At 47.1% G+C, this 15,637-nt stretch overlaps 1 protein-coding gene across 1 annotated transcript in view; it reads right to left on the reverse strand.

Moving 5' to 3' along the window:
* Window positions 1–15,637, reverse strand: part of CCDC57 (coiled-coil domain containing 57) — a 98,082-nt gene that overhangs the window by 24,628 nt on the left and 57,817 nt on the right. The window contains exon 16 of the mRNA XM_065897939.1: window positions 7,832–8,048. Coding sequence (XP_065754011.1) covers window positions 7,832–8,048 — 217 coding nt within the window. The remainder of the gene's footprint in view (window positions 1–7,831; window positions 8,049–15,637) is intronic.

Raw genomic sequence — 15,637 nt, forward strand, 5'->3', positions numbered from 1 at the left:
GAGTTATTTATATATGACTGATCTTTGTCATGTTGCTTCAAAACATCTTTCTAGTTGGGTTATTTTTGAGGTTAAGAAAGAATACCTTAGAAATCTGTGATTTTTAAGTCACATCTAAGGTTATAACCTTCTAGTCATTTGTAAATAGTTCCAATTCTGCATATTTTTTAGGTTTGATTTTAAGGCATTTAACTGTGCCTGGGCTGCGTTTTAGTGTGTGGTCTGGGTGCGGGCTGTGAAGATGGAAGCGTGCTGTGTCCCCACCTTGCTGTGTCTGGGCTCTGATTTGCAGGCTCTGCTGGGGAAGGGTTTCTGCTCTGTGTCTGCCACCCAGCCATGAGGCTGGGTCTTGCTACTCCCCCTTCCCCATGCATTTTATTGCTCTAGAACTTGAAAATCCACTTATTTTAGCTTCAAGAGAAACTCTGTCCATATTTATTTATTTATTTGTTTGTTTATTTATTTATTTTCTGCGGTACGCGTGCCTCTCACTCTTGTGGCCGCTCCCATTGCAGAGCACAGGCTCCGGATGCGCAGGCTCAGCGGCCATGGCTCACAGGCCCAGCCACTCCGCAGCATGTGGGATCTTCCCGGATCGGGGCACAAACCTGTGTCCCCTGCATCGGCAGGCGGACTCTCAACCACTGCACCACCAGGGAAGCCCTCTGTCCATATTTTGTTACACTAACTGGTTACTTCAATTTGGAGAAAACAGCTGTCTTTATAATATTTAATACTCCATCCAGGAAGAGTCTGTCTTTCAAATCTTATACTTTTTAGACAATGCTTGGTTGTTTCTCTAATCACATGCACTTCCTGAGCCTCTAGATCCTTGAGCTGCGGACCCAAGGCCTTGCTGGGCTCCCATTCTTCCCAGTTATCTTCCTGCACATCCTGATTGAGCACCTATTGTGTACCTGTCTGCGCTGGCCAGGGGTCAAGGATCAAGGAAGATGCCCCCACCCCTACATTCTTCCAGCAGACAGAACAGAATCAAGATAAATGAGAAAAATCGCACGTGGTCTGGAGGCTAGTGCTAAGGGGGAAGAAAGCCAGGTAGGGAGTGAACTTTAGCAAGGGAGGGATTCAAGGAACAGGCAGGTGCTGGGGAGAGGAAGGTAGAGGGTGCCCACACGTGCACAGGGGTCAGGGGTCCGCAGGTATGGGGTGGGGGTGTGTCCACAGTCCACAGGTGCAGGAGGGAGCTGGGCTGCATGTGTCTGGGGAGGAGGGGAGATGGGGTCGGAGTCCTTGAGCCACTGCTGCCAGGAAGTGGGGGGAGGAGGGGAAGGGAGGGGAGGGGAGGGGGGAAGAGGGACCGGGTACTGTCCAGATGCAGCAAGAATTAGGGTGAGAGGAGGCTGGGCATGGAGAGGCCACACCCTGCGAACCACAGATCCAGGAGGATGGAGGAGGGGGCTATAGTGGCCCTGGGATCTGGGGTGCAGCGGGGCCGAGGATGTCAGGCTGCGGCCTGCCTTGAGACCAGGTTGCAGCAGGACTCTGTAAGGCCGGCAAAGCGGCAGCTCTGTGTGCATGTGGGAGGAAGGGGGAGGACGTCAGGGAGGGGCGGGGCAAAGGTAGGAGGGGCGGGGCATACGTAGGAGGGGCAGGGACAGGCGTCGGGGTGGGGGGGGTCAGGGCAGGGGTGGGAGGGGCGGCCCTGGCCCCACCTCAAAACCATGAGTGTGGCCTTTCAGCAGGAAAACCTCCCTCCATCCTGAGAAATACCACGTAGTTATTCATGTTATTAATGCAGATGCCACAAATTGTTAAACTCTCTCGTTATCACTTTTAACTCAGTTCATGACTGCTAGGTCTCACAGTTTGCTACTCAAAATGCGCCGAAAATGTAAAAAAAATGCAGAGGACAAGACATCCCACCTTCCAGAATGGAGTTTCCAGACTGCTTGACTGCGGACTGAAGCCCACGCAATCCTTTATCATAAATACTAACAGGCTTACGTCTTAACCAGAGCTGTGGTTATCATTTAAGTCACCAGTAAAGTTTTAAAAAGTACTCTTACACAAAGTAGAAATACCAGACAGGTAGTTCAGTTATGCGTGCTCAAATATTCAAGATACAAGGAGAGCATAAAGAAGCTTTGTGGGAACTTAAAACTAAACTGCATTAATTTCGACCTTTCTTCCCAACCAAATCTTTCGCGGGGCAAACCAAAAGCCTAGGCAGCAATGGATCGTTCCTACTTTTTTACTGCAAAGTGCAGCTTCAACCCCTCTGTAAGGGTGTCTCAGCGCCTTCCCCTGCACAGATCTGCTGCAGGCCCACCCACAGCACAGCCCTTCCCCAGCTTTCTTGCCAAGGAACCCCAACACCATTTAGTTCCAGGCAGCAGGTTCACAGAGTCTAAGACAATCTCCCAGTGACTGGTCAAGGGACACCATGTGACCCCGACAGCCAGAGAGATGGAAAAGGGAGTTTGGGAGCTCTGGGGAAACATTTCCCTTTCCAATGAAAAGAAACCAAAGCAGGAGGAGAGAAGTATGCCTTCCATCTCTGGCCTTCTGACGTGATGCTTGGAGCTGCTGCAGCCATCTTGGAACCTTTAGGAGGAAAGAGTCCCAGAGGAGCTAGCCGTAAGCTCATTTACCTCGGCCTTGACATGCAAGTTCTTGGTCAGCGTGTCCTGCTGCTGTGCATGCACACTGTGTGTCGGGAAGGCTACCATGATGCTGGCCACCTTGGCTCTCTCCTCCTCATTCAGTGACCGTGTGTGATTTTCTATGGGTGCCATGATGAGATAAAGGTTGGGAAGCTCCCATATGTTACTTTCATCAGGCTGTGCTGTGACTTGTAGCCAAAAGCATTTAAACTAATACAAACCATCCCCACCTCCACCCCAAGCCAATTCCACTGCTGGGGGCCGTGTTTGCAGTGACCCTTCCCTCACCCCCAGCACGGTCCCCACTTCCACCTCCAGCCACCAGTGGGCTGTTCTCGCCCTGATCCAGGCCCCGCTATCCACGGGGACCTGCATGGCTGATGGCACCATCCACCACTACTTGTTCCTGCTTCCTCATATACCAGACAACCATTTCACACTTCTCTTTCTACCTCTCCCTCCACCTCCTCCTCTCAGAGTCCATGGCTTTGCCTCATACTTGAAAGGAGGAAATAAAGGGAACCGACCGGCACCTGTTTTCCCACCACCAGACCTGCTGTTGGGACAGTTCTCCTCAGGCCACTGAAGGCTTCTGCTCCTGACTCTCCTGCCTGGGTGTTTCCATGGCCAACAGCCTCAGAAGAAGACAGCACGACTCCCTCGGGGGCAAAGGGCAGATATGCCTGCAGCCCACTATGAAAGATTTGGGTTCTGCCCGTTTGGGGTCACTCAGCTGAGACTCTTGCCCTGGCCCGTGGGACAGGGATTGAGGAGACCCTTGGCTGCCTGCTGTGCTGCGAGTGACGAGTTCTCCGTGTCTTCTCCCGGCGCCTGTGAGGCTGTGGCAGCTTGCTTGTCAGGTGTGGCCAGTAAGCTCCCAGTTCTGGCTGCCCATCACCTCCCTGCCTCTGACCTGTGCTATCAAACCCCAGCCCCCTGAGCCCCCCCACCCCTCACTCTCCTGGGTTTGCCCTCCTCCCCAGCCACAAGCATCACATCTCGCCCATCTTCCCAACCTGCATATAGACAGGCTGCACTTCCACAACTTCCTCCAATATCGCTCTTTTTTAAAAAAGTATTTTAAATGTAAATTTATTTATTTATTTATTTGTTTATTTATTTATTTTTGGCTGCATTGTGTCTTCGTTGCTGCACATGGGCTTTCTCTAGTTGTGGTGAGCAGGGGCTACTCTTCGTTGCAGTGCGCGGGCTTCTCATTGCGGTGACTTCTCTTTTTGCAGAGCATGGGCTCTAGGTGCGTGGGCTTCAGTAGTTGTGGCACACGGGCTCAGTAGTTGTGGCTCTCAGGCTCTAGAGTGCAGGCTCAGTAGCTGTGGTGCATGGGCTTAGTTGCTCCACAGCATGTGGGATCTTCCCAGACCAGGGCTCGAACCTGTGTCCCCTATGTTGGTAGGTGGATTCTTGACCACTGCATCACCAGGGAAGTCCCCAGTCCCTATTTTAACTGCTGCTTTTCAGAGCAAGACATCTTTTTTTTTTTTTTTTTTTGCGGTACACGGGCCTCTCACTGTTGTGGCCTCTCCTGTTGCAGAGCACAGGCTCTGGACACGCAGGCTCAGTGGCCATGGCTCACGGGCCCAGCCGCTCCGCGGCACGTGGGATCTTCCCAGACCAGGGCACGAACCCGTGTCCTCTGCATTGGCAGGCGGACTCTCAACCACTGCGCCACCAGGGAAGTCCCAAGAAATCTTGACTAAGCTGTCTACCCGTTCTTCTCCAGCCCCTTTAACTGGGAAGGCTGGATGACAAGTCCACCACTCCACTGAGACAGCCAGAAGGCCATAGTGACACAGAGCACTTTTCTGCCCTGATCTTCCCTGACCTCTTTGCAGCATTCCACCCAGTTGACCACTCCCTCCCTCTAAAATCTTTTCATTATAAAAGATACCAAACTATATCAAGCACATATAACATATGTGTATCGTTTAAAGAATTGTTAAAAAATAAAACAAAGAATAAAACAGAAACCTGTATACTCAGCTTGAGAAACAGCATCACTACTGCCTGTGTTTGTCAATAAAGTTTTATTGGTGCACAGCCACACCGATCTCTTACACATTGTCTGTGGCTGCTTTTGAGCTGCAGGCAGAGATGAGTAGTTGCAAGAGAGACCATTGGGCCACAAAGCCGAAAATACTCACTATTCGGCCCTTCACAGAAAAGTTTGCTGACACCTACTCTGGACTTTTTTTTAGTGAGGGATGGGTGGGGCACAGTTGCTCAGTTTTTTTGCTAAAGCAAAGCAGAGCTGGAGGAAAGTGCATTTATCAGGAAATAAGATGGACGTGTGGCCTGAAGAAGGCATCATTGAGTCAGCATTTCTCCCCTACTCTTCCTGTAAATCATCCCCCAAAAGAGAAAATTTTCATGAAAACTAGAGATAAAATTCCAGATGGGAAAAATGGTGGTTCTGCCAAAGGCGGTGGAAATGAGCAGGGGTGTGTGGAAGGACAGGCACGGTGGGAGGCCTCAGGAGGAGCCAGGAGGTGGGAGCACAACCCCCTGGATGCAGCGTGCCTGGGTGGGAGGGGAGAGAAGCTGGGCTTTGTGAAAACGGGCAGAGATAAGTCAAGGCCGGACTTAGTTAAAAACCACCAACAAAACTGCTAGACTGGACAATGGCCCTGGCCTCATTTCCCTTATAAGTTTCCTACAAATACCTGGTCAAGGAAAAATCACCTCTTTTAAAGATGAGGGGGAACAAAGGAACAAAAGTGCTACGAGAAAAAAGAAGGAAGGAAACCAGCAAAATGACAATGAACATTCACCAAAAACTGCCGATAGAGCCGATGAAAAATACAGCAAAACGTTCCTGAATTTAAAATGTACTGAAGCAGTAGCTTCTCAGATTAATGAGCTCAAGCGGGAGGTATGAGGAGAACAGACCAGTCTGCAGCTGAGGAGACTACTCGGAGGCATCACAGGGGCGATACTGCCGCCAGAGGGGACAGAATGTGGACCACTGGGAGGATGTGGCTCCTTCCAGGGGCAGAACCCAGGTTTAACAAATCCTGAGAAAAGCCACAACAGAGTTTTGGGGCTGGGCCTAAAGACTGTATGGGAAAAAAATAAATAAACAAATGAGAATTACAAGGAAAACTCTGAGAAAGAAGCATAACTGGAGATCCTAAGTCAGTAGACATTACAAGGGACCAGGAAGCAGTAACAATTCAAACAGCACTGCACGTGGACAGACCAAGACCAATAAATCAAGGCAGAGGTCCCCAACTCCCGGGCCACTGACTGGTACTGATCTGTGACCCGTTGGGAACCAGGCGGCACAGCAGGAGGTGAGCGGCGGGCGAGCCAGCAAAGCTTCATCTGCCGCTCCCCCTCGCTCACATTACCGCCTGAGCCATCTGCACCCCTGCGCACCCCGTCTGTGGAAAGGCTGGGGACTGCCGAACCAAGGGACAGAACAAGAGCTCCAGACCCAGACTCAAGTACACACAGAACATCTAACATGATCGTGAAAGCGGGATTTCAAACAAGTGGGGAAATGTGAGTTATTCAATAACGGGTATGGGGAGGGGAATTCCCTGGTGGTCCAGCAGTTGAGAATACGTCACAGGATGCAGGGGACGCTGGTTCCATCCCTGGTTGGGGAACTAAGATCCCACATGTTGCGGGGCAACTAAGCACAGGCGCTGCAACTACTGAGCCCACGTGCTCTGGAGCCCGTGTGCCACAACTAGAGAGAAGCCCACGAACCTCAACAAAGAGCCCGTGTGCCGCAACAAAAGATTCTGCATGCCACAACTAAGACCTGACGCAGCCAATAAATAAATAAATATTTTAAAAAAACTGGTGTGGGGACATTTGGAGTGCCACCTGGGGTTAAAAAAAGTTTGGTTCCTATTTCATAACCTACACAGTGATAAATTCCAAATGGATCCTGGATTTAATTATGAAAAAAGGAAACCATAACTGTATTAGAAGACATCATGGCAGAATAATCTTCAATCTTGGAGTGGAAAAAACCCAAGTATGGCACAAAACCCAGAAAGGATTAAAAACAAGAACATTAATTAAATTACATAAAAATAAAAAAATACGTGCATGACAAAAACTACCATAGGCAAAGTCAAAAAACAAATGAAAAACTGTGGGAAAATATTTGCAATTCATATCTCAGAAAAGGTCTGATTTCCATTATATATAATAAGCTCATACAAATCAATAAGAAAAAGATTATAAACCCAGTATACAAATGGGCAGAGAACTGAAGAAAAGGAAAAGGAAATGACTCAAACATGTGAAAAGATGCACAACCTCCTAACAGGAGAAATATGAATTAAAATGACACCTAACAGACTGGCAAAGATTATAGTTTGATGACACTGCTGGAGAGGGTCTGGGGAAAGATGCCCTCTCAGCCTTTGCTGGGTGGGTGTGAACTGGTACCACCTCATGGAGCCCAACTAACATCTTCTCGAACTGGACATGCACATACCTTTGGACAAAACAACACACCCTCCGGGAGTTTACATTTACGCTTTTATGCAGGCACTACAGCATGTACAAGGTAATTCACTGTAACGTTATAGGTGACAGCAAAAGATTGGAAATAATCTAAAATGCCCATTGGCACATTGGGCACAGCAGGAAGCATTCGTGCATTGAGGCTGAGAGCCGAGAATGAGGGCGCTTGCTGTGAGCTGATCCGGAAGGGGATCCAAGTTCATTCCCCCAACCCCGGTCTTCAAACAGCCTCCCCTCCGCCCACCCTGCTTACTACAACTTGGTCTCACGCAGTTCCCCCAAAGGTGGCCCTTCAAATGAACTTTCCTGAGAACCTCACAGTGAGCGACTTTCCTGGGGGCAGAGGACACACACTTCGTGGGCTGCCCTGGCCTTGTGAGGCTGAGCAGAACACAGAACACCCGCCTGCCCGAGTCACAGACTGACCATAGTGCCCCCACCCTCGTGACCTGTGGGCTCTACTCTGGGTAGACATGGTGACATGGTCAGCTGGACGCGGGGCTGGGAGACACCCTCTGTCCCTGGGGGACGGTCAGGCACCAAATCAGAGGACAGGACTGCAGGATTTACAGATTCCCTAACCACAGCAGGAAGAACGCCGTGCTCACTCTGTGTGTCAGCCTGCGAGTGGCCACCACAGCTGTCCTCATGGCCAGCACCCAGACCAATGGGGCAACGTCCTGAGGATGTATGTCTTCACCTACCTGGAGGCGAGTCGTCCTGGGAGGTGAGGCCAGAAGGGCTGGATCCCAGGTCCAGTAACTTCCATGTGTCTTGGAGGGAACTGCTGGCAAGTGATGAGGACCTTTGGGTGTGGTGGCCATTTTCCTCCTGGAATTCTTGAGCCAGGCGTGGCTTTGGGGACTGGTTTTCTTTCTGAGGAGCTGATCTGCAAGTCACTGTGGAGATTCTGTGTTGCCTCTTGAAACAGAGAAAAGAGAATTATCCTTGAAAGCCACCCTCTCTCCCTGCCCTCCTGGGGTGATAAGACAGTGGACGTGGCCCGAGGAGGGGCTCTGGACATTTAAACATGAAACATGGGGGATTCCCCGGCGAACCAGTGGTTAGGACTCTGTGCTTTCACTGCCGAGGGCCCGGGTTCAATCCCTGGTCGGGGAACTAAGATTCCACAAGCTGCGTGGTGCAGCTGAAAGAAAAAACATGAAACACAATCCCGGGGGAGGCGAGGGAGGTGGGACTGGGGACCAGGGCCAATGCCCTGAGGTGAAGCCCTGTCGCTCTGGGCAACGGCCACCCTCTCTGACACCAAGCACTCCAGTTCCAGGTGCTTCCTGGGTCGGGATGTGGCATGAAGACCTGGCGCTGGTGGATCCTGCGTACCAGCCCTGGCCCCGCTGTGCAGCCTGGCTCAGCATCCCTTCTGCAGACTGTCTGTGCCAAGCGGGCTTGGCTCTCTCCTGAGCGTTCGGAGAAACATTCTTTCTTGGCATTCTTAGAGTCCTGTCATGGAAATTTAAATAAAAGAAATTCAGTGTTCGTGGGTCATTGATGGGGTACCTTACTGAGTTTTCCCTCAAGATTAGGGAGAAACGCTCTCCCCAAATTTCTGATATGAGGGACTTACTCGGCTCTGTGACAAGCCAAAGTGGGGAACCTGCTTGGGTTCACCGGCCAGGACGAATTTAACAGGCCTCATCATGGCAATCGAAGTACCTCCCCGCCCTCGAGGGCAACCAAGCACCGGAAAGTCACACAACCTTCCTGTGGTGCCCAGGGAGGGCACCCTGGGCCCCGCCAGGCACACAAGGGGCCCTGCAGCTCTTGTTTGTGACATATCTTCAGTGCACAGCTGGCCCTCTGCAGCCTAAACACTCACATCTTCCCTCTGAGGGGAAGCCTGTGGAAAAGCAGTCAGGAGGGGCCACCGAGGAGAACCGAAGCCCGGGACCGTGCAGAGCCCTGCATGGAGGGCCACCTGCTGCCGCCGCTTCTCCTGCTCAAGTTTAGTCAAGTTTTGGATTTTCAGCCAAGTAATGCACTCATACATTTTCGTTTTAACTTTCAGTTAAACTTTCAGATCCCATAAGCCACAAACAAACAAACAAACAAACTTATCTAAGCTGATGGAGAGTCTGTATTAGGTCAAATTATATGAGATTGCTGGTATCTGACCACTTTTGACCCATAAAATGGCAATTTTGTATGGTTCAACATAATACTAAAGCCTACAGCAAACATACTACCTGAAGATAAAAAATGGGAAAAGCATTCTCTGTAAACCAGGACAAATGTGTGGGTGTCAGCCACCCAGTTTTCCTCCACGCTGTGTGGGGTCCTGCCCAGGACAGTGGGGTGAGAAAAGATGAATGGTGTGAGGCCAGAAAAGGAAGCAGCCCGGTCCTTACCCCAGATGCTACGTCCATCAACACACAAAAGCAAAGAGAAATACTGACACATGTGTTGGCATCAGTCAGTTCAGAAGAGTTAATAGCTACAAAATCGTTTTACAAAAGTCAACTCTGTTCCGAATGACCAGCAACAGTAGGAAAGTGTAAGTTTAAAGGGATGTTGAAGAGAAACAGACTGGTACAGCTATTGGACAATTATTCGTCGATAAAGAGATGAGCTCTCAAGCCAGGAAGAGACATGGAGGAACCTTACATGCATGTTGCTAAGGGAAGGATGCCCATCTGAGAAGGCTACTTGTTGTTTGATTCCAACTCTGTGACATCCTGGAAAAGGCAAAACCATGAACACAGGAACAAGATCAGTGGTTGCCAGGGGTTAAGGGTGATGAATAGTGGAGCACAGAGGAGTTTTAGGGCCGTGAAACTACTCTGTGTGCTGCTATAATAACGAGCACGTGCCATTATACACTAGTCCAAACCCGTAGAAAGTATGCCAAGAGTGACCCCTGATGTAAACTGTGGACTGTGGTGATGATGTGTCAGGGCAGGCTCATTGATTCTAACAAATTAACCACTTTGTTGGGGGTTGCTGATGACATGGGAGGCTGTGCACGTGTTGGGGCAGGAGGTACACGGGAACTCTCTATACTTTCTGCTCAATTTTGCTGTGAATCTGAAACTGCTCTGAAAAATGAAGCCTGTTTATTATAAAAATTTTGATAGCAACAAAAACAGATGACTATATTTTGTTGACCTCTGAAATACCTATATGTGACACACTATAAAGGATCTTCATGCATTGTCTGAAGGTATAGGCCAGTGTAACAACTTGACAGTGTCATTCAACAGTATCTAAGGAAGATAAAATGTACACAGCCTAGAACACAGCAATTCTGATCCTAGGTCCATGCCTGAGAAACTTCTGCACATGAGGACATCTGTAAAAATGTTCACACCAAAGAAATGGTAACTGACCTAAATGCCCATCAATAGAAGAATGGATAAGTAAATGCTCGTGTGTTCACAACACAGAAAGAAAATACGACAACGTGTGTCTAGACCTGGGGTCAGCAAAGCACAACTTGTAGACCAAATCCTGCCCACCACATTTTTTGGTACAGCCTATGAGCTAAAAATAGTTTTTACATTTTTAAATAGTTGAAAAAAATCAAAAACGAAGAAAAATATTTCATGACATGAAAATTATGAAATTAAAGTTACAAGGTCCATAAACTTTTACTGGAGCACATCCATGCCCACCTATTTACGTATCTCCTGTGCTGGCATTCAGGGCAAATGCAGAGTTGAGAAGTTGCAACAGAGACTCTGGCCCTTACAGGCCAGAATATTCACTATTTGGTCCTTTACAGAAAAGGTTTGCCAATTCCTGAACTAGAGCTACATGTACCAACATATATACAGTTGACCCTTGAACAACATGTGTTTGAACTGGGCAGGTCCTCTTATATGTGGAGTTTTTTCAATAAGTATGCAGTACAGGACTACATGATCCATAGCTGGCTGAATCCACGGATGCAGAACCACCGATACAGAGGGACGACTGTAAAGTTAAACGTGGATTTTCGACCACTGGTGGGGGGTCCGTGCCCCTAACCCCTACGATGTTCAAGGGTCAACTGTGTACATCAGAAACACAGTGCTGAATGAGAGCCTGTGTACAGAACGATGTACACACAGCTGGGTGTGATTTACACAGATTCTTTAAATACCTGCTGAGAGAGAGAAACACCAGGCTCGGGAAAGTCTGAAGGGACCGTGGATATTGGGGGCAGAACACTCAAAGGGGTTTTAACTTACAACATTTTGCTTATTAAGTTGGATGGTGTAAGACACAGCTTTCATTATATTAGTCTTATCTTAGAAGTCTAAAAATACTTAAAATAAAAATAGATAGATAGGGCTTCCCTGGTGGCGCAGTGGTTGAGAGTCCGCCTGCCAATGCAGGGGACACGGTTCGTGCCCCGGTCTGGGAAGATCCCACATGCCGCGGAGCGGCTGGGCCCGCAAGCCATGGCCGCTGAGCCTGTGCGTCCGGAGCCTGTGCTCCGCAACGGGAGAGGCCACAACAGTGAGAGGCCCATGTACCGCAAAAAAAAAAAAAAAAAAAAAAAAAATAGATAGATAAATAACAATATCCACCCAACAGAGAATAAATGGAAAGAACAACCAAGAAAATTCTGTAAAGGAACAGAAACAAGGGCAAGCTGTTATATGTATTTGTAACTTATTAAAACATTACGAAGCTACGGCATTCAGAGCTGGACAGCACCCGCTCAGGAGCGGACAATTCACTGGAACTGTACAGAAAGTAAATGCAGAACCCGAACCTAACAATGCTGCAGCGTCAGGCCCATCACCTACAAAGCACTGGCTTAACTTCTCAAAAATGCCAATGTTGTGAAAGACAAAGAGGGGCTGAGAAGTCGTCCAGGCTGAAGGAGACATGTGCACATACACGCGTGGGCTGCATGCCACACAGGTCCTGGACGGCCTGCTTGGTGGAGGAGGATGGCTGAAAAGAGGTGACTGGCAAAATCTGAACACAGAATATGTATTAAATTCTAGGACTGCATTAATGTTATGTTTCCTGATTTTGATAATTTATATTTTACTGCAGCTATATGTCAGGGAGTGTCCTTGTATTCTGACATCCAGGGGCTCGATGTCTGCAACTTAGATCTACCTATTTCTCTAAAATGTGGAGGAAGCAGAGGGAGGGAAGAGAAAGAATGATAAAGCAAATGTAGCAAAAAGTTAACAATTGGTTAATCTAAGTGAAGGGCACATGTGCTATTCTTGCAACTTTGTGTAAATTTGAAGTTATTTCAAAATAAAAAATTAAACACAAACATAAGCAAGAGTATAGATTTTTAGTACATGATAAAAATGTCAATTCAAAATCAGTGAGAAAAAGGAGGATAATTACTTACAGGGTACTATGACAATTACTAAAGTAGAACAACTAGAGAAACAGGTGAATATTTACCTAAACTCAAAATACAGAAAGAAACCTCTAAGCCAGAAAACAGTGAAATAAACCTTTAAAGTAGACTGACAGGGTTCATTAGATGAAAAAAAAGTTATCTGTGGATTTTTTAAAAAAAGAAAAATTAAAAGGCAAATGACAAGTTTGAGAAACATGTGTAACAGAGAAGGAGCAATTTCCTTAACACATAAAGAACCCCTAAAAACTAACAAGAAAAATACAAACACACAAGTAGAAAAATTAGCTAAAAACTTGCATAAATAACCCACAAAAGAAGAAATATAAATGGCTGATAAATAGATTAAAAAAGTTAACATTGCTCGGAATATAAGGCATTTTTAAAAGATGCATTTTTTAAACTATTATGTTGGTAAAGATTTAGAAAATAATACCTAGGTAGGTAAAGCTATATAATAAAACATATATATATTATACTTTGTAATTTTGAAAAATAGCAGGAAACACACTGATATGTTACTGGCAACTATGTTGAAATGCTAAAAGTTGGAAACTTTTTAAATTGTGTTTACTGTATTTTGAAGTTTCTGTTATGAAATGAAGTATTTAAGCAATCAGTAAAAAGTTATTAGAAATAAGTTTCTTACGTAAAGGAGTGTTACCTGAGTTGTGAGACGGGGTTGCAACGGTCCCAAGCGTGCATCAGGTGCCTCACCTGAACCCTGGGCCTCAGGGGTGGGAAGGGGGTGATGAGGCAGCTTCCCTATAAACGAGATGAGGGAAACGGTTTGTCCTCTGTGTGCACATCACTTGGGTTTCTCTTGTACTGAATACAAATACTCAAGAAGAACAGTATGTACCTCTTCAAAACCAAAGTCACTTCTCTTTCAAGAGAACTTGCGGGGTGGACACCTGTGACTTGTACAACACACACCAGCATTTCAGCAGACTTCAGAACACACAGAAGCCTTCCACAGCAGCACATACCCCTTATGCAGCTTCTCAAAGTGGCAGTCATGAGCCATCCATTAAGAGACCCAAAGACATACCCTCTCCGCAGCAGAGAAAAATAAGAAGCAAAAGTTTAAGTATATACACTTGAGGCTTATTCTTGTAATCAATGCTTCAGCAGTCTTCTTTGAAAATAGGCGTAAACATCTTAGATTAACTTTATCTAGAACTTTTTTTTGCCGGGGGTGGGGTGGGGTGGGGGTGGGGGGTGGGCGGTGGGGGACTAACTTTGTTTTGCATGGCACAGAAACAACCAACTGTAACTTCTCAGTTGCACTATTCTTGTTATGAACTCTCATCAGATCTTTCACTTTTGAAAATTATTAGTAAGATAACCATGGCCATGTTAAGTCTTTGACATCTCCATGGACAAAAAAAATGTTGTCTGCCATTTCAATAAACAAAGAATGTTGCCTGCCACCAAGCTATCAGCCTCTGCAGCCACCTCAACTGTGCACCCTGAGGGGATTTGGGATGGAGAAAAACAGGACACTGTCCCTACATAGTTAAGATGCATATCAAAGGAATGATTTCAGTGGGCCCAAGGTCTTGCATCTTCCCATAGGTAGAAAGGCACTAAAATCCTCGAGATGTCTGCTTTTTGTGATTAGCAGTAATCTTTTGATGTCTGACTACCTATATATTGTTTCAGCAAAAACTCCTACATATTCTTTCTCCTCCCTGACCTCTTTGGAACAGTCTCTCAGATCCATGTGACAGGCTACCTTCCCAGACTGCAGTCCTCAGTAATGTTCTTGAATAAAACATAATTCTCAACTTTTAGGTTGTGCATTTTTTCTTCAGTGAACATCTACAAAGAGTTTGTTTACTTTAATGGAAAAAAAAATGAAAGAAAGAAAGAAGAAAAAGGAGAGAAAGCTTTACAGTCAGGTCAGCACAGTGGGAAAAGACTGTGCTACAGGCATTGCTTAGACCACTGTGAGGCCATCCCAGTGGACTGACTCAGGATTTCCAGAACTCTAGTCAAGAAGCAGATGGACCGTTGAGACCTCAGAACCGAGACTGAGAGGAACAAGGATTAACCACCTAGGACTGAAGGAACCAATGAGGGACGAGGCAGCTGTTGTTGGGAACACTATAGATGCGATTTTAATGTTCTCCTTTCTAGATATGCAAGGAACTCTTTTTCCCCTTAAGCTGTCTGTAGTCCATATACATTTGTGGTCTCTGGTTTTGTAAACTGAAACGAAACATTTCTAAGTGATATCTTGTTCTCCCTGCCCGAGTCCTCCAGAACACAGAAACTCCTGCTGATTATTCTTACTTGCCTGACAATATAGTAATTTGCATAGGTTCAAAGAGAATCTGTCCTTGTTTTTACCAGGATTTGACTGGAAATGTGGATTATGCAGCCAAGGCCCTGCCTGGGTGGCCAGAGTTGAGAATGATACTCACTTAATCATCAGGACCCCATTGCCTGTAAGGATCTGTGGTTGACTTCATGGAGCAATGCGCACAAAGCCCTCCCTCCCAGGATAACTGGCAGGTGCCAGGCTCACAGAGGGTTAAGGAAGGTCATCTCCTGGCAGGTCCAGGAACCTCAGAATATTTTGGAAACCTCAAGAAAAAAGGAATTTTCTCAAAATCACCAAGCAGGTGAAACATGGTAAGTTCTTGGCTTCCTGGACTCAGGACAACAAACAAGAAGCTTTCAAAAGTCCAATCTGAAATCGTGATGGAAAATTCCAGCAAAGCAAACTCAAGAAGGCTAACACCGTGAATTAACACTCTTGCTGCGCCTATGGAAACGATCAGGCCAAATGATACCAGCCTTGTTTTGTGATCAAGAATAGTCTTTGAGATTATTTTTCTTTTTCTCTTTTTTCTTTTGGCCACGCTGTGCGACTTGTGGGATCTTAGTTCCCCGAACAGGAATTGAACCTAAGCCCTCAGCAGTGAAAGTGCAGAGTCCTAACCATTGGACCGCCAGGGAATTCCCCGAGATTATTTTTTTATCAAAAGCTGAGAAACTGTAGGGAGGGACTTCCCTGGTGGCGCAGTGGTTAAGAATCCGCCTGCCGAAACAGGGGACACGGGTTCGAGCCCTGGGCCGGGAAGATCCCACATGCTGCGGAGCACCTAAGCCTGAGTGCCACGACTCCCGAGCCTGTGCACCAGAGCCCACAAGCCACAACTACTGAGCC

This window comes from Phocoena phocoena, chromosome 19, assembly GCF_963924675.1.
Source record: "Phocoena phocoena chromosome 19, mPhoPho1.1, whole genome shotgun sequence".
Lineage (NCBI taxonomy): Eukaryota > Metazoa > Chordata > Mammalia > Artiodactyla > Phocoenidae > Phocoena > Phocoena phocoena.